The sequence below is a fragment of the Thecamonas trahens genome (genome assembly GCF_000142905.1).
Source record: "Thecamonas trahens ATCC 50062 unplaced genomic scaffold supercont1.13, whole genome shotgun sequence".
In the NCBI taxonomy this organism is placed as follows: Eukaryota; order Apusomonadida; family Apusomonadidae; genus Thecamonas; species Thecamonas trahens.
The window spans coordinates 81687-100544 of record NW_013657667.1 but is presented as its reverse complement, the minus strand read 5'-3'; the positions used below and the strand labels follow the sequence as shown (position 1 = coordinate 100544).

Genomic DNA, 18858 nt, shown 5'->3' with positions numbered 1-18858 from the left:
ACCGTTCCACCCACCCACCTTCCCTTCTCTTGCAGCCCCATCTCCATCCCCATGCCTCTCCTCTCCTCTCCCTCCTCCCTCACCTCCCTCCCACCTTCCCAAATTTGAACGTTGCTCGGAGAGACCGACAAACCCTCCGCACCGCCTTCTCCTCCCCCCCACCTCCCAACACCCGCACCTCCCCCAATACCCTCACATGCACACACCCACACACCACCCACACACACACACACAGAGAGAGAGTGTGTGTGTGGTTCGTGACAATGGGAAGGAAAGGCATCCAATCTCGCTGCCTTTCCCCACTACCGACGTTGGCGGCAGAGTGGGCGCGTCAGAGAGGGCAAAGAGGAGGGTGCAAGGAGAGGGGGGGGGGGGTATGGGGTCAACACCCTCCTACGTCCTCTTTAACCCTCCCCTGCCACCCTCACCCCCTCATGAGGCATTATTATTGTACATATAACATACAGTGTGTGGTCTGTGCAAGCTCCTTCATCTCCTTCTTCTTCAGCTTGCGCACCTTGGACGACCGTCCCCCCATCGTCTGCTTGGCCCCTCCACTGGCAATGCAAGCCAAGTGTCGTCCCACGCCCGCTATCACACTCCAATCACACCCTCCTGCCTGCCTATGGCCATCCGATGTCATCATATCGAGGCAAACACTGGCTCACAGCCAGCGCATGGTACGTCTTTAAGGCCAACAGACGACCTCATGCCTCGTGCTCAAACCACTCGGATCGGCTTACTGGTCGGGTTCGGGGGTTTCATCTCGCACACCTCTGGCAGCTCTGGGTGGCGATGAAGATCTTGACCATGGCATCGGTCACGATGACAGTCGCCATGGGAGCATACAGCAAGAGCATTGGATGCTCCATGGAACAGGGCTGCATGAAGCAGGTGAGGGTATCAGGTTGCACCGTTCCTGGTCTCCGCCGTTGTTGCTGTGGTCCTCGCCGGCCGCTCTTGCACGCCGTGGAGATGGTGGACGTGAGAACAACTGGAGTTTGGGTCATCCATCATGAGCTCTGTCTTTCTGATCTGATCTGATCCTTCCTTGCCCTCCGATTCTGCCCGTCTCCCCCGCCTCCAGCTCGTCCATCGTGTCTTTGGCCGGAAGGCGCACCGTCGCTCTTTTCCGCTCGTCGCGCCCTTTTGGCCACCACAGCCCGCCAGCCCGCCGCGACGCCGGTGAGCATGGCATGTATGACACACTCCTCACTAGCACGGTAAGCCCACCACATACCCCATGCACCCACAACATTACATTGTGTCTGCTCTCCCCAACCACTCCCCCTCTCCACCCTCTCCCTCCTTAGCAAGGAGAGAGAGTGTGTGTAGCGGGTGGTGGTGGTGGTGGTGGTAGAAACTGTGTTTCCACGGTCTTTCTGTCAGCGACCTGCCACGGAAGCGGGTAGGGAGGGGGGAGGGGGGGGATACTCACAATACATATATGGTATGGGTGTATGGATGTGGGTGGGTATGGGTGTATGGATGTTGTAGGTCTTACACAAATGGCCAAGGCACGTCCGAACAAGGGTGCGAGCAAGGTCGAGGCGGGGTCGGCAGAGGGTGGACGGCCGGCTGGGAGCGGTGGCAAGGGACAGAAGGGCGAGCGGAATGGGAGCAAGGACGATGGATCGGGGAAGGGTGCTGCAAAGGCTTCGCCCAAGCCGTCGCCAAACTCATCCGGTCGGTCGTCGCCGGTGGGTGGCCGGTCGGCGGCGCCGGCGGCGCGGAGCAAGGGCGGGCGCGGCAAGGGCGGCAACAGATCGCGGGCGAGTAAGGCAGGCGGTGGCGGCGGCAGCGGAAAGGGCGGGTCGGGTAAGGTTGTCAAGGCGCTCATGTCGCGGACCGCCATTGGGTGCGCGCTGAAGGAGGTGCTCGACACGGTGGAGATCGGAGCTGATGGCGTGACTACGGCCCAGCTTCTTAGCAGAGTGCCGGCCGATGTCCGCGCGAGCATCGACGTGCTCAAGGGCGGCATCGCCGAAGCGCTCACATTTCCGCAATTTGCCCAGTTCTACACTCTGGAAAGCGCGACCGGGCTCTTTTGCGTGCCGGACGAGGAGGCGGCGCTGGCGCACGTGTACAAGGCGATGGCGACGCACCCGGACGGGACAACGCTCGCCATCCTCGGTTCGAGCCTCTCGCCGCTTGCCCGCGAGTACTTTCGCGGGCACGGCGGGCTCAAGTTCTTTGTCTTTGACCTCTACCCGTTTGCGTTTACTGCCGACGGCAAGAAGCAGGACTCGCGGACGATGCTCAAGCCGACCGGCGTGACGACGCCGCCAGCCGACTTTGTCCGGCCGGCGGTGCGGGCGCGCAAGAAGCGGGCAGCGGGCAAGGGCGCAGCCACGTCGTCGGCCCGGGGCCAGAACGAGACCCAGGGCGAGGCCAAGGACAAGCCAGAGGCCCAGCCCCAGGCCCAGCCCCAGGCCCAGCCCCAGACTCAGCCCCAGGCCCAGCCCCAGGCCCAGCCCCAGCCCCAGGCCCAGCCCCAGGCCCAGGCCCAGGCCCAGGCCCAGGCGTATGACAACCGCGCCGCTACACAACCGGGCCAAGGCTTTGCCGGCCACCCCGGGGCGCAGCAAGGATTTCGGCCGCCGATGACACCGGCGCAGCAGCAGGAGAGCCAGCGGGCACAGGCCGAGGCGCAGGCGCGGATGCATCATATGCAGCAAGCGCAGGCGCAGGCGCAGGCGCACCAGGCACGACAGGGCGGCGGCCCGCGGTTCACCCCAGCCCCGCACCCGCACGCGGCGCAGATGGTGGCGGCGCAGCAGGCGCAGTACGTGGCGCAGATGCAGGCGCAGGCACAACGGCAGGCGCAGATGCAGGCGCAGGCACACGCTGCAGCAGCAGCACAGGCACGTGCGGAGAAGCAGACGATTCCGGCCATGCCGATGCTCCCGGGCGTCTCGATGGGCGAGATGGCCGGTATGGCCGACCTGCGCAACGCCACCACGCTCCGCGAGTACATTGTCCGCTTTCTCACCGAGTTTGGGCGGGTCCAGCTCAACGACCTGTACTTCCGGCTCTCACCCGAGTTCCACGCGCAGCTCCGGCAGTACCACAATGGGCGGCTCATCGACTTTCTCAATGCCCACTCGCAGATCTTCACCGTTGACCCCCGTCGTCGTCGGTCTGCCTCGCCGACATGTCCGAGACCATTGCCCGGTCGCAGGCGCACGCCAACGAGCTCGAGGCCAAGCTGCAGGCAGCCGAGGCCAAAATCAAGGCGCTCTCGGCCGAGACCGAGGCCCAGATTGCGGCGCTCGAGGCCGAGTCGACCACGCTCCGCGGCAGCGTCTCGGCATGGCTCGAGTTTTGGCAAACCACAGTGAGCAACGTGCCGCTGCCGGCGCCCGGCGCCGCGCCGTCACCGCCAGCCCAGTCGGAGGACGACTTTGTGTCGGCCGCCGCCGCCGCCGCCTTTGGCTCGTCGTCGGGCAAGCCGCTGCCGTCGTTCTTCAACGAAATGGAGTAACAGAGATCGCGTGAGGAGCGAGTGCGTTTACGGCTGCCGCTCTCAGAGCTCAGAGCTTGGACGGCAGCGAATAGCCCGGCGGTGGGGTGTAGCCCGACGGCGCCTTGATGGCGCCGACCTCGATGAACCAGGCGACGGCGTCGCGGAACGCGTCCTTGGTCGGCTTGAAGACCACGCCGAGTTCGCGCTCGGCCTTGGAATGGTCGGCCCACTTGCCGCAGTTGAGCAGGCGGATCGAGTTCTCGTTGAACCGCGGGAGCACGTCCGGGAAGAAGGTGCGCTCGATCCAGTCCTTTGCGCGCACAAACGGGATCATGACCGAGCCCGGAACGCAGAGCCACGGCGCAGGCCTGCCGGTAAACTCGGCCAGCCACTCAAAGACGGTCTTCATCGCCACCCACTCGCCCGTCAGCAGGTACCGCTCGCCGGTCTTGCCGCGCTCCATCGCCGCCAGGCACCCGTCGACGACCGAGTCGACGTGGACAAAGTCAAAGCCGCCCGTCGGGTACGCTCGAATGTTGCCCGCGGCAAACTCGAGAATAGACTGCCCGGTGAGCGACGGCTTGTAGTCGTGCCCGCCGATGATGCCCGACGGGTTGACCACCACCACGTCGAGGCCCTGGGCAGCAATCCGCAAGACCTCGCCCTCAGCAAAGCCCTTGGAGACCTCGTAGTCGGTCGTCTCTTCGTACGGTGAGAAAGTTGACGCCTCAGTGCACGGCGCAGGGGCCACGTTGCGGACGGCTCCAAACGAGGAGCAGTAGACCACCCGCTTCACTCCCGCCGCCAGGCACGCCTGCATCAGCCGTTTCGAGCCTTCGATGTTGACGTCAAACAAGTTCTTCCGATCGCCATGCCGGATGGAGACAAATGCCGCAAGATGGTACACGTAGTCGACACCAGCAACGGCTGCCTCCACCGCAGCATCGTCCCGCAGATCAGCCTCGACAAGCTCCACCCCGAGCCCTTCCAGCGCCTGGTTGTTTGAGCCGGAGCGAATGATGCACCGGACCTGCCCCCCCCCCCCCCCCCCCCCGACCCAGCGACACATCCATCGATTGGTATGGCTTGGTATGTGAGATCCACAGCATTGCCCATCATCGCCTTGATGACCTCTGTCTCACCCTGCTGTATGGCCATGCCATGCCACGCCTCCGATCCCCGGGCTCCACTCTTGCCCGTCCCCTGCACGTACCCGCTCCTGTCCACGGGCAAGCAGCGCCCGAACCAGGTTACCTCCAAGGTGTCCTGCACCTCCTGTGACTAGTGTGATGGGCTGTGCCGCCATGTTTGCCAGCAAAGGTGGTGAGGTGGTGCGGTGGTGCGGTGTCTGCCCTCGCCAGTGGCTGGGCCCATTTACCTTTGCTTTGTTCAGTGCGAGTCCGCCAGCTCTGATCGTCACCACGCCACAGGCATGGGCTCGTGGATCGACAACGATCGATGCACACCATTGCATGTGTGTGTATGTATATATATATATATATATATATGTGTGTGTGTGTGCGTGTGTGTGTGTGTGTATGTGTGTGTGTGTGTGTGTGTACAGCGGTTGGAATGATCATCTTGGCCATTGTAGCCCACGGCCACGATACCAAAGAGGCACAGCGTAGTCCTTGCGATGGCATGAGATACCCGATGCCGGTGGCGTGGGTGGATGGAGGTTAGCTAAAGAGAGTGATAGTGAAAGCTCGTTGCGTGCGGGCGCGAGGCCAGGCCAGCGGGCGGCACACCAATTAGCATCGGCGACTACTGCAGAATGAATGAAATGGGAGGTGCTGGCCACACGTGTCGTCGTCAGCCCCCACCATGTCATTCACAGAGCTGTTTGTACGTACATGCATGCCCCATGCCCCTCCACCCTCCCAACCCCCCACTATGTAGTCTATCCAACTCCCCTATCATGGTCATCCATCCATACATGTATTGAGTATACCCATGGCGGTCCACTCGGGTGTGCCGTGGCCTGGCGCTGGCCTGAATGGTGACGATTTTTGCCACTCCGTGAGGCGTCGGCGAAGGGGAGGAGGAGGGGGCACACACAGGACAGCTGTGCGGGTTGGCAGACAGCTGGCAAGGTGCAATCGAGTGTGGGGAATGTTGGTAGGGCGGGGGTGGTGAGGGGCTTGTTCGGAGCTCTCTACGTGGACTTATGGAAGTGTGGGCGGAACTGGTGGTATGGGCCGTGGGCCGACCGGCGGGCGGTGGTGGTGGTGGTGGTCTTCTCGTGGTGACGGGCTGATGATGTGGCTGGGGATGATGGTGGGTGGGGGGATAGGACAAGTTTGACGAGGTAGCGGCGAGGACGGACGATGGCCTCAACACGCTCAAGGTCGCTTCCAAGTTTATCAAGAAGCTCTCGGGCCTGATGGAGGACTACGGCAAGGGCCTGTCCAAGCTGACCAAGAGCGCGCTCAAGGACCTGCGCAAGTCCAACGAGGAGGGCTCAAACCGTGATGCCTTTGAGGCTGTGCTCCGAGAGTCTGAGGTCATTGCGGTCAACTACACGGCGGCTTCGGGCGAGCTGTCGACGGCGGTACTCGACCCGCTCAACGCGTATCTCAAGATGAAGGAGAAGGAGCGCAAGACCATTGTGTCCGAGGGCCAGCACATGATCAAGGACCTGCAGTCTGCGTACTCGAACCTGTCCAAGCTCCGGTCGTCGGCACACAAGGCGTCCGATTCTGCACAGAAGGCACAGGAGACGTACGCCAAGGCCGACTCGGACCCGGGCGCCAACCCTGCGGCGGTGATGAAGGCGTCGAGCAAGGCCGAGTCGGCGCTAGCCAAGGCCGAGGCTGCCGACGCTGTGTATGCCGAAGGTGTGACGACGACCAACGCGCTGCAGGTCGACTTTTACGACAACCTCTTCCCGCGCGTCCTGACCTCGATGGAGGATCTCGACCGCGACCGCATCGAGCAGCTGCGGTCGACCATGGCGTCTCTCGTCACGACCCAGCGCGAGCTGCTGCCGCGGACGGAGAACTCGCTGGCGACGATGGCCGACGCCGTCGACGCCATCGACACCTCGGGCGACATTGCCATGTTTGTCAACAAGGAGGTCTCGGGCGCCTCACACCCGTCGTCGCTGCCGTACGAGGCGCCGGCGTTCCTGTCCTCGCTCGGCAAGGCGTCGTCGGTGTCGGCGTCGCCGGCGCCTTCAGGCGGCTCGATGTCGGCCAGGCCCCCTGCGCCGCGCCCGACCTCCACCGTTGCCGGTCCCGGGCCGACCCGCGGCAAGGACGTGGCCTCGATGTCGCCCCAGGAGCTCGAGGACCGTCTCGCTGCCATTGACGCCGAGGTCTCGGCCGAGGTCAAGACCAAGAAGGGTATCGCCACTCTCGTCGACTGCTACGAGCCGGGCTCCGCCGCCAAGCTCGAGGTCGAGCAGCAGATCCGCGACTGTGAGGCCAAGATCGAGACGCTCAACAACGAAAAGGTCGAGATCGAGGCTGCCCTCGGCGTCACCTCGGGCTACGCCGACGGCGGCATGGGCGCCTATGACGACTACGGCGGTGACGAGCAGCCCGAAGTCCATGCCACTGCCCTCTACGACTATGAAGCCCAGGGTGACGGCGAGCTCTCCTTTGCCGAAGGCGACGTCCTCCGCGTCCTCCTCCAGGACGACTCGGGCTGGTGGGAGGCCGAGCTCAACGGCGTTATCGGCGTCGTGCCGTCCAACTACCTCCAGGCCTGAGTTTTCATCGTGTGCCAATTGAACGTGTTGCCTACTTGCAGTTGCCGGCGCCCGCAGAGGTTGGGCGAAGCGCTTGCCGGCCACCACTCGACTCACCCGTGCGCTCAGCCATGCTACTCAGCCGACAACTTGTGGGACGACGGTGGTGGTCCAGGCGCTGCGGACGGGTGCTGACAGAGGCGCTGGCTAGGTGTGAAGAGCTTCTACGGCCGCAGGTAGCGGGCGGCCGGGCGGCAGGGACTCGGGCTGGGGCCGGGGCCGGGGCTGAGAGCCGTGCGCTGCATCCGCCGCGGCCGCCGCCAGCGCTGTCACCGCCGCCTTCGGGGGCACCGCCGCCGCCGCCGCCGCCGGGCGGGCGGTCGTGGGGCGATGTCATCACCATGCACGCACCAGACTTTGGCGTCATTGTCCTTGCAGGAACGGCGCTGTCGCTGGCCATCCGCAGCGCGGTGGTGGCGCGGTCGACCGAGGAGATCCAGCGCAACGCGGCGGCGGCAGGCGAAGAGGCTGCCAAGGCCATTGCTCTCGAGTCGCGCATCGTCGACGCGCTGGAAGCTGCTGTTGATGCTGGTCTGGCCCCGGCTCAGCTCACCGGCCTGGCTGCTCAGGCCTGGGCCTCGCATCACAGGGCCGATGCGCCTGATGACGCGCCCGTCCTCCCTCAAGCGCCTCGCCCGCCGCGGGTCATCTGGTAACGGCCTACGCACACGAGGGTGCGCCCTCTGACGATGAGGACTAGGTGAGAGTGGACGAGGGAGCAAGATCGGAGCTGATCGCCGCCGAGGGGGGGGGGGGAGGAGGAGGAAGAAGTTCCTCCTGCGGAGCAATGAACACGCGCTTGTGGGTGATCTCCGCTACAGCGGGATCAAGCGACCATGTCGAGCAGGCATTTGTTGCGCGCACGCGAGAGAGAGAGAGAGAGAGGTACGTGTGCGGGTTTGTACGTGTGTCATCGCTGCATCAGCCTGTGATTGTGTCCGGCTCTGGAGCCGTAGCCTGGCTCTGGCCCCTGCCTCGGGCACGGCCACCTGACTCTGTAGCGAGCAGAGTTGAAAGATGGCCACAGACGGAGCATGCGACAGAGCGAGAGCGGTAGTTCTCGAGGCGCCATGCAAGACGACTAAGGCTGGAATCGCGGCGCTGGAGCACGGTGTGTGGCCCAAGGGCGAGGCCGAGCTGCGCGGGTGGGAGGTCCGGATCTGCATGCATGCGGCGGCGCTCAACTTTTTCGACAACCTCTTCCTCACCAACTCGTATCAGATGCCGACGCCATCGCCGTTTGTGCCGGGGCCGAGGGTGCCGGTGTTGTGGTCGAGATCGGTGACGAGGTCCGCAATGTGGCTGTCGGCGATCGGGTCATGCTTGCCATGGGCGTCCAGGGCACGCTCGCCACCCTAGTGGTGGCGCCGGCTGCGGTGTGCATCCCGATTCCGGCGAGAATGGACATGGTCTCAGCGGCGGGTCTCGGTGTCGGCTTCCTCACAGCTTACCACGGCCTGGTGCATCGCGGCGGCCTGGCCAAGGACGAGACACTTCTGGTCACCGGGGCGTCGGGCGGCATGGGCGCGGCCGCCATCCAGGTCGGCCTGGCGGTCGGCGCGCATGTCATCGCGGCAGCGTCGTCGATGGAAAAGGCCGAGGCTGTACTGGAGCTGGGAGCGCACGCCGCCGTCAGCTACGGAAGCGACCAAGCGTCGCGCCGCGGGCTGAAGGATGCGGTCAAGGACGCCAATGATGGCCAGCTGGCAGACGTTGTGTACGATGTGGTTGGCGGCGAGGTTGCCCATGCCTCGCTCCGCTGCCTTTGCCCTGAGGGCCGGTTCTTGGTCGTCGGCTTTGCATCCGGCGACATTCCGGCCTTCAAGGCCAACCTCTTGCTGGTCAAGGGCGTGTCGGCGGTCGGCGTCCGCGCCGGCGCATCTATGGCACTCCATCCGGATCTTGCGGCTGACATGATCTCCACCATGTCCGCCTGGGCCGATGCCGGCAAGATCTCGCCACTCGTGGGTGGTCTCTACGACTTTGACGACATCACTGCGGTCCGAACTGGCTTTACCCGCCTGGCCGCCGGCCAAGCCCGCGGCAAGCTTGTCATCGTCATGCCGTCTGCCGAGGCCAGCACCCAATCGCGTCTGTAGGCAGTGCAGGTTAAAGACCAAGTACCGGCGCATGCGTTATTTGGCTCAGATGCGTCGCGATGTGCGCATGGCGACCATTCCGCCTGGTAGTGCGACTTGGGCGGCTTGAGCGGACCAGCAAGCAGCGAGCCGACGAGCGGCACGACTATGGCGGAGGGAGACGGACCGAGAGCGACGTCAACCGCAACGAGCAGCCACCCCACTCCAGGCGAGCCAGAGCAGAGCGTATGTCTGACGAGGAGGCCATGGCGCGTGTGGCTGCTGCGCGGCGGCGGCGTGAGCTGCTGGCCACAGCACCGCTCTCTGCTGGCAGCCGAGGCGAAGGCGGAGGCGGCGGCGGGCAAGGTGATGATGGCGACGATGATGATGATGGCTGGTTGGCGCGGGTGCGAGCCAAGGCTGCCGAGGTGGGCGGGGATGGGGGGGTCGAAAGTGGCTCGGGTCGCAGGAAGAGGAGAAAGCGGCGAAGGGCTCAGGCTGGAGATGGCGGAGAGGGACACGCTCTCCCGGTGGTCGCACACGCGCTGGGGGATTTGGCGGTCGGGCAAGACGTTGTGCTCACGCTAAAGGACGTCGACGTGAGGCATGCTGGGGAAGAGCCGGTGCTCGAGTCGCTTGCCATGGCAGAGGAGCAGCGGCTGAAGAAGGCGGCTGCGGCGCGGATCTCGGGCAAGTACAACCCGCATCTGGCGGCTGCAGGCTCGGTCCTCGCCAAGTACGACACGGTTGACGACGATGACGACGACGGGCCCGGTTTCTCGGTCGCGTCTGTTCAGGCTCAGTTTCAGAGGGCGCAAGCCGATGCGGCCCGGGCTGAGGCTGCGCTCGACGCGGTGAGCGCCGGTGGGGCGCTGGCTAGCAGCAGTTCGGCGGCGATGCAGTACTCGCTCGAGTCGGAGAAGAAGAGCGTGGCGAGCTCGTTCCGGAGCCGGAAGCGCGGAAAGAAAGCCAAGAAGGAGAAGAAGGCCAAGCGGCGGCGGCGCAAGCACGGGCTGGTGACCGAGGCCGACAAGCTGGCTGCTGCCGGGCAGGGAGCGGGTCTGGCAGCGTCGTTGCCGGAGGGCTTTGAGCTTGCACCGCGAGGAGCGGTTGCCGTCATCGACGACGATGAGGACGAGGATGATGCAGCAGAGGCCATCCTCGCGAGCTCAATGCTGGAAGCGCGGATGGCGGCCCTGGCGGCGGCGGCCGCCGCGCCGGGTGCGAGCGTCGGTGGCAGCGACGCCGTTGTCCGTGCCGTCGTCGCTGACAACAAAGCCAAGGCCGGAATGGAGGTGAGCGAGCCCGATCCGGACGCAGTCATCTTTGACGAGACGGCCGAGTTTGTTCAGCGCGTCAAGGCCTCACTGGAAGAGGAGAAGGCGCAGCAGAATGAGGAGAGGACCAGCGTGGGCGAGGCGGAGACCAAGCCGGTTGTGGCAGCTACCGTAGCTGCACCAGCCGTAGAGCCAGTGGCTGTAGCTGCGGCTGCAGCTCCACTGACTGCGCCGGCCGCGATGGATGTTGTTGATGCCGCTGCCGAGCAGGACGAGGCACAGGGCACGCAGTTGGCGGCGGGCCGACAGGGCGGGCTGGCTGCGACGCTGCAGCGACTGAGGGCGCGGGGTACGCTCAACCAGGACATGGCCAAGATGGGACGGGCCAACGACGAGGTGGTGGATGTTGGAACCGGCAGCGTGGGTGCCAGCCTGTACAAGGATGCCGAGACCGGGCGGGCCAAGACGCAGAAGCAGCTCTATCGCGAGATCTCTGTGGCGTTTTCGGGCATCCAGCCGTCGCTGCGGTCGCGTGAGAAGCAGCTTAACCACGAGCTGGATGTGGCGTTTGAGCGAGCGGTGGGCATGGCGGCGGTGCAGGCCAACTCGTCCAAGCTGCGCTTCTCGCTCAACGACCCGTCGCTCCGGATCGGAGCTGCACCGATTCTTGCGCCCGCGGACAAACCCGCCGAAGAGGCTACCGCGCCTGTTGCGGCGCCGCTTGCGCGTGAGCGCCGCGAGACTGTTTCTGTCAACCTTGCAGCCCCGGCAGCGGCGTCGTCGTCGCGGAAGCGCCGCCGCGGGCTAGCCACAACAGCAACATCGTCGATCGCATCGTCAGCGGCGCCGCCACCAGGCCCCGACGACGGAGGCGATGCGCGGGCAAAGAAGCGGGCGCGGCAGCGTTGAGTCGACACGGGTAAACCGACAGAGTTGGGAGGCACGGCCCGGGTTCGATCGAACCGACGACGACGTCGAGGGCGGGGACGAGGCTTGGCCACACCTCTCTTAACAAGAAGTGACACAGTCCTCGGAGCGCCATTCACTTGGGGCTCCGGCCGCCCATGCCCTCTGTGCACGACCTCTCGTGGTGCAGAGGGGGTATGGGCTGCTCCCACAGGCAGGCGCGGCTCGAGCGAGTCCGGGCGTGGCCTGGGTGTATGGGATGGATGGCGGGATTCCGAGATGGATGCGGACTTTTCTTTGCGCTGGCCTGCCACAGGGCTTGGCGGGCTGCGCTGGGGCGCAGACGACAAGAAGCGACTTGCGGCAGCGAACGACAGCAGGGAATGCAGTTGGCAACACAAGCAGGCATTGGCGCGTGTTGTACACAGCGTCAAGGCGGCTTGCGGGTGCTTTGGAAATGTAGGTAAGGGATTTGTTTGTGTGGTTTTCTCCCGCCCGCCTTTTCTCCCCCCTTCCCCTCCCCACCCCCCTCCTTCCCCCTTCCTTCCCCATACGCATCATTTTGCGGATCAGTTCCAAGAGCGACGCTACGGTGTTGCAGCCGGTTGCTCTTGATGGACTCGGTCCTCCTGAGTGGTGCCAGATTGATTTGCCCGGTTTTAAGTTTGACGTTGTTTGCGAAAAAGACGTAGCAGCGATAGAGTCCGAGGCAACACTTTGCATTATCTCCCCCCTCCTCCCCCACTTCCTGCCCTTGGTGTGACGAACTACTCATGTGCTGTGATGCGATGTACCAGACGGCGTTAGGCAAAGTGGTCGCGAAGGACGGCGACGACGCGATCCTCGTCCTCCATGTGGATCGAGTGTGACGCGCCGTCGAGTACGACGACAGCCGCGGATGGGGCCCAAGAGACGATGAGGCGCTGGCACTCGGGGATGTCCATGACGTAGTCTGCGCCGGCGAGAACGACGGTGGTCTTGATACCTGCAGCTTGGAGAGCACGGTACGGGGCTGCTGCGCCGGACATCGGGTAGTGACACATGGTGTTGTGGAAGGCCATGACCCAGCCGGGCTTCTCGGCGATGCACCACTCCATGCGCTCGACGATGGCGTCGATGAGCTCGGGCATGTCATCGGCAGCGTTAAAATCGTCTCTGCAGCGCTTCTTGTGCAGGTTGTCGAGGAGGAGGGCGCGGCCGGCGAGCGACATGACGGCCCAGCCGAGGAACGGTAGTGTGAGCAGCTTGCCGAGGAACGGGATGTTCGTGGCGACGCCTGCAGGGGTGAGCAGGACGACCGAGGCGACGACGTCGGTGTGCGCAGCAGCAAAGTGCGCGGCGTTGCCACCGCCGAGAGAGTGGCCGATGACATGCACCGGTTTTCCCCAGGCGCCGATAGCCTCGAGCAGCTCGCGGGCCTGGTCTGCAAACAGCTCGGGTGTGTAGTTGACGTCGTCCGGCGTGGCAGAGCGACCACGGCCATAACCATCAAACACCACCACAGTGGCGCCCGGGACAAGGTCGGCAGCCACAGGGGCGAGGCCGTCGAACGAGAACGAGAACCACGAGACGCCATGGAAGAAGATGACGATCGAGTCTGCCGAGGCGAGCGGGTGGCCGGAAGTCTGCATAGTTGCGGCTCGATTGGTAGCCAAGTCCGCGACGAGCATCGGTAGCGGCATTGGTAGCGGCATTGGTAGCGGGCATAGGCATAGGTGTCGGCATAGGCGTCGATCACAAGCATAAGGCGTGGGTCGCGGGCGTAGGCGACGATCGCGGGTGTAGGCGCCGATCGCAGGTGTAGTCACATCCCCCACATAGCATGCGCTCGATGAGTCGCCCGCCCAGCTCATTCCCACCTCCTCTTCCTCCCCTCACCTTCCTCTGCGGTCCGTACACGGTACCAGGTCGACCCGTGCGACAGCTCCACCATGGCGCCGCCCTCGAGCGACTCGGGCTCCCACCGTGGCAGCGACAACGAAGTCATCCCTACTACGGACTTGGTGTCGGGTGGGAGAGTGTGGGTGGCGTGGGCGTGCTGGCGTCGGTGCTAGCGTCGGTGTTGGCGGCGGGTTGGCGGAGAGCCGGCGAACAGCTGGTGTGCCGGGGGGGCGTTGGGCAGACGGCAGACGGCAGACTACGTTGTTATTCACGTCTCACCGCAATCACACCACTTGTGGCAGTCATTCACGCCGTGGCATCGTCGTCATCGGCAGAGACCGAGGCGGTCTCGATGGAGTTGTTGGCCGTCGAGTTGGTGGTCGAGGCCGCGGCGGAACCCATGGGACGCCGTCTCCGCTTGCGGATGCGCCGCCGCTTCCTGGAAAAGCCGCCCTTGCGCGAGAGGTCGCGGATGGTGGCGTCGAGGTCACCCTGGGTCCCGGGCACGACGATTTTGGTGATGTTTGTAGCGCCGCCGCGGAGGACAAGCTTGCGCAGCTGGCGCATCTCGGCGCGGAGCCGGGTGTTCTCGGCTTCGAGCGCTGCCGTCCGTGCTTTGTACGCCGCAAACTCGAGCATCAGGTCCTGGGTAGCGGCGATGGTGGCAGCATGGCCGGTCGGCTTCTTGCGCGGCGGCGACCGGGCAAGGCCGTGCTTGCGCAGCCCGGCCTCGACAATGGCTGCCACTGCGAGGTTGGTTGCCAGCGCAGTGTCGTATGCTGTCCGGCCCGACACGGTGGTCTTGGAGAGATCGGCACCGGCGGCGATGAGGAACTTGACGAGCGGGCCGGCTTGAGCCGAAACAGCAAGTAGCAGCGGCCACGCGCCGTCCGACGAGGCCGTGGCATCGACGTCGGCGCCGGCGTCGAGCAGAACGGCGGCGGTGGCGGCTGATGTGTCGGAGTCGACATCGAGCGGCACGTCGAGCGCGGCGTGGGAACGCGGCGCGTGGACCGCGACATGGTGCAGCGGGGTGTAGCCGGCAGCGTCGCGGGTGGTGGCGTCGCCGCCGGCAGCAATCGCAAAGCGCAGCTTCTCGACGTCGCCGGCAGCGGCTAGGGCGGCGACGGGGGTGAGGCCAGCGACGTCACCAACGTTGAGCGTGTCGGGCGCGTTGAGGACGAGAAAGCGGAAGGTGTCCAGCGAGTTGAGGGCGCGAGCGAGCGGGGTCTGGCCAGCGTGGTTGAGGGCGGCGAGATCGGCGCGGCCCGAGGCGCCGAGCAGCGCGAGATACGCCATGTTGTTCATGTACGCCGCGATATGCGCGGGCGTGTTTCCGTCGCCGTCGCGAACATCGACGTCGGTGTAGGCCTCGAGCAGGAGCTCGACGCGGGCGTCCTCGCCGCGAACAATGGCGCGGTGCAAAAAGGTGGCGCCGCCGGTGGCCTTGGCCTCGGCAGCGCGCTCGGCCGGTGTTCCGTTGAGCGTCGCGCCGCGGGCAAGGAGCCAAGCGGTCGCCGAGTCGTGGCCGTGCGAGATGGCGAGAAAGAGCGGTGAGAGGCCGGCTTTGGAGGTGGCCGTCAGGAGCGGCGCGACGTCGGCGGCCGACTCGAGCGCGTTCAGCCGCGCCACCGATCCATGCCGCGCTGCCTTGAGGAACAGCAGCGTCCGCCGCTGATCGTCGGTCATCATCGACTTTGTCCGGCGCTTGCGGCGCGAGCCGGCCTTGCGGGCGGCGAGCGAACCCGGCTCGGGCGCCGGCGCGTCGGATGTCTGGGTGGGAGCCGCATCGGCCGACGGTGGCAGCAAGTCCCCGGCACATGCATCTGCGGCGCGCTGGAGGACGCCCGCACGGGCAGAGCTGGGATCGAGGTGGTTGGCACTTGCAAGTTCGGACGCCAGGAACGCGTGGTCTCTGATGGGGGCAGCGTGATCGAGGAGGGCGTGAGCGGCGGCGTGAGCGTCCGAGCGAAGCGCAACGTCGAGTGGGGTGAGACCAGTTGTGGACTCGAGCTCGAGGGCGGCGCCGTGCGAGATGAGAAGGGCAGTAAAGTCGGGATGGTTCTCATGGGCGGCGACGTGGAGCGCCGACCAGCCGTCGACGTTGGCGGTGTCGATGGCGACGCCGCGGCGGAGCAGGACCTTACCGACTTGGACATGCCCACCAAGTGCGGCCTTGTGCAGCGCTGAAGCATGCGTGTCTGTGAGGGCGTTGACGTCGGCGCCGGCGTCGAGAAGCTTAGCGCAGATGGCGACAAAGCCCTTGGAGGCTGCAACGGCGAGAGGGGTAGTACCGTGCTCAGTCCGGGCGTCGATGTCGAGCGAGACCTCGGCCGAGGAGGCAAGGCCAATCTTGAGCAGGGTATCGACAACCTTGTCGGCACCGGTGTTGGCAGCCACATGGAGGAGCGTCCATTCGGCGGCATTGCGCTGAGCGATGGTCGACGGCGACGACGCGAGGAGCATGCCGAGAAAGGCGGCGTGGCCCTCCTCGGCGGCAAAGAACGCCGGAGTAGCGCCGTCCGAGACAGCAGCCGCGACCGGCGCGCCGCGTGAGAGCAGCGAGTGGCCGAGCTCAACCGAGCCGGCGTACGCGGCGTAGTGCAGTGGGGTGATGCCATCGGCGTCAGGAAGGGCCACGTTGGTGTCTGGACACGAGAGAATGACAAGGGCGAGGTCGATCATGCCACGGCCGATGGCCTCAGAAAGCGGCGGGATGCCGTCGGCGTTGGGCGCGTTCGGGTCGGCGCCGCCGGCAAGAAGGAGCTCGGCGAGCTCGGGCTTGCCCTGCGGCTGTGTGGATGAGAGAGTGAAGCACTTGGTCCACAGCGGCCCGGCGTCGCCGACAACGCGAGCCGAACGCAAAATGAGCGCCTCTGCGCAAGGGAATTGATGCGATGCGATAGCGACGTAGAGCGGCGAGTGCGAGTCATCATTGAGCGCATTAATGTCTGCCCCAGCATCAAGTAGCAAGTTGACGACTTCGGCCGGGCCGTGATAGGCAGCCGCATGAAGAGCCGACCATGTGTTGGGTCCTCTCGCTGCGTTCGGATCGACACCTGTGTTGTCCGCACCCCCCCCCCCCCCCCCCACTTATCGCCCATGCCAGTGAGTCCCCCCGCGCGCCCCATCCGTCCATCCGGCCATCCGGCCATCAGGCCATCCGTCCATCCGGTCATCAATTGTTGTCGGCGCCAAGGTCATCGCCGCCGACCGTCTCCCACGCCTCGCCGCGCCTTGGGTATGCAACCTACCCTTGCCAAGGAGGGCAGCGATAGCACGGACGTCCCCACGCATACACGCCTCATATAGCTTGTTCTCATGGGTCGACTGCGAGGCACCCATGCCTGTCTTCTCTCCCAAGTCGAGTGTTTCGCGCCGAGTGCAGCTGCAGGTGGGAGGGGAGGGAGGGGGAGGGGGGGGAGGGGGGAGGGGAGGGGAGGGGAGGGGGGTCGACAACCAAGGTGATGATGATGATCAGCTAGCATACCATCACATCGCACCTGATCCCCCCTCCTCCTCACCCCGAGAAGATACCCCCCCTTCCCCCCCCCCCCCCCACCACTAACAACACATCCCTGCCATGGCCATCCCGATCACCCTGTCCTCGAACACCCCCTCTCCCCCACCCCCACCCGCCCCCCTCCCCCCCTCCCCCCACCCCCACCCCCTCCCACCCACATAGATACCACCACTCGACTTGCCACCAGCGGCAATGGGTCTGGCCTCATTCATTCTGGACTTTCTCTCCTCGCTGGCTGTCCACTCACCGGCTACGCTACAGCAGCTGTATGGCGACCCATGGGCGGCCCATGGCGTCCTCCGTGCCCTCCCTCCGCTGGCCAAGAACTTCACCATGCGCATGCTGTACTTGACGGGGCCTCTGGCTGCAAGGTCTGTCCTCGAGTGGACGCCCGTCGAGTCGCGCTATCTTGCCCGGGACGCCCTGTGCAAGCTGTATCTGCTCAGGATGGTGCTGATCAAGTCAGAGGCCGGCTCGTCGTCGCTAGATGAGGCGCTGGCCGCTGGCCTCAGCGATCCGTCTGGAGATGAGGACGCTCTCACTGCTGCCGTTGCTCGCGCTCTGGAGGATGTGTATGCGCCTGGTGCGCTCATCTGCCTTGATCCGGTCTTCCAGGCCTCGCTTCAATCTGCGCTGGCTGGCGAGGCGCCGACGCCGTGGATCGCTGACGCCGACCCGTCGTCGCTCGACGGCGCAGACCTGCCGTCGGCAGCCACGCTCGATTCGTTTGCCGAGACCAAGTGGGAAGCCATTCTCGAGTTTCTCATGGGCACGCCGTCAAGCGATCTCGAGCCTGGCGTTGAGGCCATGCTCGCCGCTGCTGGGCTCATTGTCGACCACGACTCGGACGAAACCGCTGCGCCTGTCCTCACCCCCGCAGGCTTCAAGTACCTGCTCAAGGACGTGTACACCCAGATCTGGACCCTCCTTGTCGAGTTCATCTCGGTCGCGTCGGAGCAGGAGAACTCGATGGCCTCGGTCATCCGCTTCCTCTTTGTCCTCACCTTTCTCGAGGTCGGCCAGCCGTACCGCATGGACGCGCTCTCTGAGTTTGAGCAGACGCTCGTCCTCGACCTTCACGCACTCGGCCTCATATATCTCGCGTCGCCTGACTCTGCGCTCGGCCGCGAGTACTACTTCCCCACCAAGCTTGCCACACACCTCATGACCGGAAACATCGAGCTCGAGGACGACCACAAGTACATCATTGTGGAGACCAACCTACACCTCTACGCCTACACCACCTCGGTCATCAAGATGAACATCCTCTCCATGTTCACCGCCATCACATGTCGCCTGCCCAACCTGGTGGTCGGAGAAATCACCCGCTCGGTCGTCAACTCGGCATTTGGCCGCGGCATCACCGCCGACGAAATCCTGCAGTACCTCGCCGACCACGCCCACCCCAAGATGTCGACCCTACCGTCGCTCCTCGACACCTCGACCACTCTCGGTGACCTTGCCCTGCTCTCGGCTACCTCGCCGCTGCAGTCGGCTGCTGCCTCGGTCGCCGCCACCCAGAAGGCCATGGCTGCTGTCTCCTCGGACGAGGCCGCCATCGACCGCCCCGCTGACGTCCGCGAAATCGCCACCTCGTATTACTTTCCGCTCCACGAGGGCATCACCGACCAGATCAAGCTCTGGGAGCAGGAACGCAACCGCATCGTCTTTGTCCCTGACGTCGTCGTCTACTCGGGCTTTGCCACCAAGAAGGCCTTTAACCAAATCGTCCAGCTCGCCACCGCCCGCGGCTGCCTCGTCTACGTCACGCCAGCCAAACGCATGCTGGTGGTCAAGGAGTCGGGCGCCGCCGCCATCAACGCCACCATCTCGGGCATAGATCCGAACATGTGACCCAGCCCGATGAAATCCACGTAAAGCTGGCTCCATCCACACTCCCCGCCACCCTGACGCCTGTTCCCCCCCCCTCCCGTCGCCACGTCGCCACGTCGCCCCATCGCCACACACACACCTCC

The 18858-nt window shown here is 65.0% G+C and overlaps 9 protein-coding genes across 9 annotated transcripts in view; 5 read left to right on the top strand and 4 right to left on the bottom strand.

Moving 5' to 3' along the window:
• The window catches only part of AMSG_03459 (calcineurin B), a 2088-nt gene extending 1513 nt beyond the window's left edge, over window positions 1-575 (bottom strand). Inside the window, exon 1 of the mRNA XM_013904361.1 lies at window positions 466-575. Within this exon, the coding sequence (XP_013759815.1) occupies window positions 466-538 (73 nt within the window). The 5' untranslated portion in view covers window positions 539-575. The remainder of the gene's footprint in view (window positions 1-465) is intronic.
• A 933-nt stretch (window positions 576-1508) lies between these two features.
• On the top strand, window positions 1509-3499 carry AMSG_03458 (uncharacterized protein; the record flags this gene model as incomplete). The annotated part of the gene is made up of 2 exons (XM_013904360.1): window positions 1509-3119; window positions 3164-3499. 2 exons carry the CDS (start codon window positions 1509-1511, stop codon window positions 3482-3484), a joined length of 1932 nt encoding a protein of 643 aa, XP_013759814.1. The 3' UTR covers window positions 3485-3499.
• Window positions 3500-3533: 34 nt separating this feature from the next.
• AMSG_03457 (nucleoside diphosphate sugar epimerase) lies at window positions 3534-4772 on the bottom strand (the record flags this gene model as incomplete). Its single annotated transcript, XM_013904359.1, has 2 exons — window positions 3534-4496; window positions 4680-4772. The coding sequence occupies 2 exons, from the start codon at window positions 4770-4772 to the stop codon at window positions 3534-3536; spliced, it is 1056 nt and encodes a 351-aa protein (XP_013759813.1).
• Window positions 4773-5269: 497 nt separating this feature from the next.
• AMSG_03456 (SH3 and FCH domain-containing protein) lies at window positions 5270-7218 on the top strand. Its single transcript, XM_013904358.1, has 2 exons — window positions 5270-5311; window positions 5760-7218. Exons 1-2 carry the CDS (start codon window positions 5291-5293, stop codon window positions 7176-7178), a joined length of 1440 nt encoding a protein of 479 aa, XP_013759812.1. The 5' UTR covers window positions 5270-5290; the 3' UTR covers window positions 7179-7218.
• A 340-nt stretch (window positions 7219-7558) lies between these two features.
• On the top strand, window positions 7559-7873 carry AMSG_03455 (uncharacterized protein; the record flags this gene model as incomplete). Its single annotated transcript, XM_013904357.1, has 1 exon — window positions 7559-7873. The coding sequence occupies one exon, from the start codon at window positions 7559-7561 to the stop codon at window positions 7871-7873; it is 315 nt and encodes a 104-aa protein (XP_013759811.1).
• A 347-nt stretch (window positions 7874-8220) lies between these two features.
• Window positions 8221-11481, top strand: AMSG_03454 (uncharacterized protein; the record flags this gene model as incomplete). The annotated part of the gene is made up of 3 exons (XM_013904356.1): window positions 8221-8459; window positions 8495-9308; window positions 9866-11481. Exons 1-3 carry the CDS (start codon window positions 8235-8237, stop codon window positions 11479-11481), a joined length of 2655 nt encoding a protein of 884 aa, XP_013759810.1. The 5' UTR covers window positions 8221-8234.
• Window positions 11482-12122: 641 nt separating this feature from the next.
• On the bottom strand, window positions 12123-13479 carry AMSG_03453 (hydrolase). Its single transcript, XM_013904355.1, has 2 exons — window positions 13376-13479; window positions 12123-13103 (listed from the first exon to the last, which is right to left on the bottom strand). The coding sequence occupies exons 1-2, from the start codon at window positions 13463-13465 to the stop codon at window positions 12282-12284; spliced, it is 912 nt and encodes a 303-aa protein (XP_013759809.1). The 5' UTR covers window positions 13466-13479; the 3' UTR covers window positions 12123-12281.
• Window positions 13480-13608: 129 nt separating this feature from the next.
• On the bottom strand, window positions 13609-16709 carry AMSG_03452 (ankyrin domain-containing protein). The gene is made up of 2 exons (XM_013904354.1): window positions 16614-16709; window positions 13609-16418 (listed from the first exon to the last, which is right to left on the bottom strand). The coding sequence occupies exons 1-2, from the start codon at window positions 16702-16704 to the stop codon at window positions 13666-13668; spliced, it is 2844 nt and encodes a 947-aa protein (XP_013759808.1). The 5' UTR covers window positions 16705-16709; the 3' UTR covers window positions 13609-13665.
• Window positions 16710-17054: 345 nt separating this feature from the next.
• On the top strand, window positions 17055-18736 carry AMSG_03451 (general transcription factor II H; the record flags this gene model as incomplete). The annotated part of the gene is made up of 1 exon (XM_013904353.1): window positions 17055-18736. The coding sequence occupies exon 1, from the start codon at window positions 17075-17077 to the stop codon at window positions 18734-18736; it is 1662 nt and encodes a 553-aa protein (XP_013759807.1). The 5' UTR covers window positions 17055-17074.
• Window positions 18737-18858: the final 122 nt, after the last annotated feature.

Excerpts from the sequence above, each read along its gene's own strand:
- AMSG_03456 (XM_013904358.1), top strand. The coding sequence starts at position 5,291 with ATGTCATTCACAGAGCTGTTT. Across the intron at positions 5,312-5,759 it reads TGTCATTCACAGAGCTGTTT|GACAAGTTTGACGAGGTAGC; the intron begins GTACGTACATGC and ends GTGGGGGGATAG.
- AMSG_03453 (XM_013904355.1), bottom strand. The coding sequence starts at position 13,465 with ATGACTTCGTTGTCGCTGCCACGGTGGGAGCCCGAGTCGCTCGAGGGC. Across the intron at positions 13,104-13,375 it reads ACGGGTCGACCTGGTACCGT|ACTTCCGGCCACCCGCTCGC; the intron begins GTACGGACCGCA and ends GCAACTATGCAG.
- AMSG_03452 (XM_013904354.1), bottom strand. The coding sequence starts at position 16,704 with ATGGGTGCCTCGCAGTCGACCCATGAGAACAAGCTATATGAGGCGTGT. Across the intron at positions 16,419-16,613 it reads CGCTGCCCTCCTTGGCAAGG|GTGTCGATCCGAACGCAGCG; the intron begins GTAGGTTGCATA and ends CGGACAACACAG.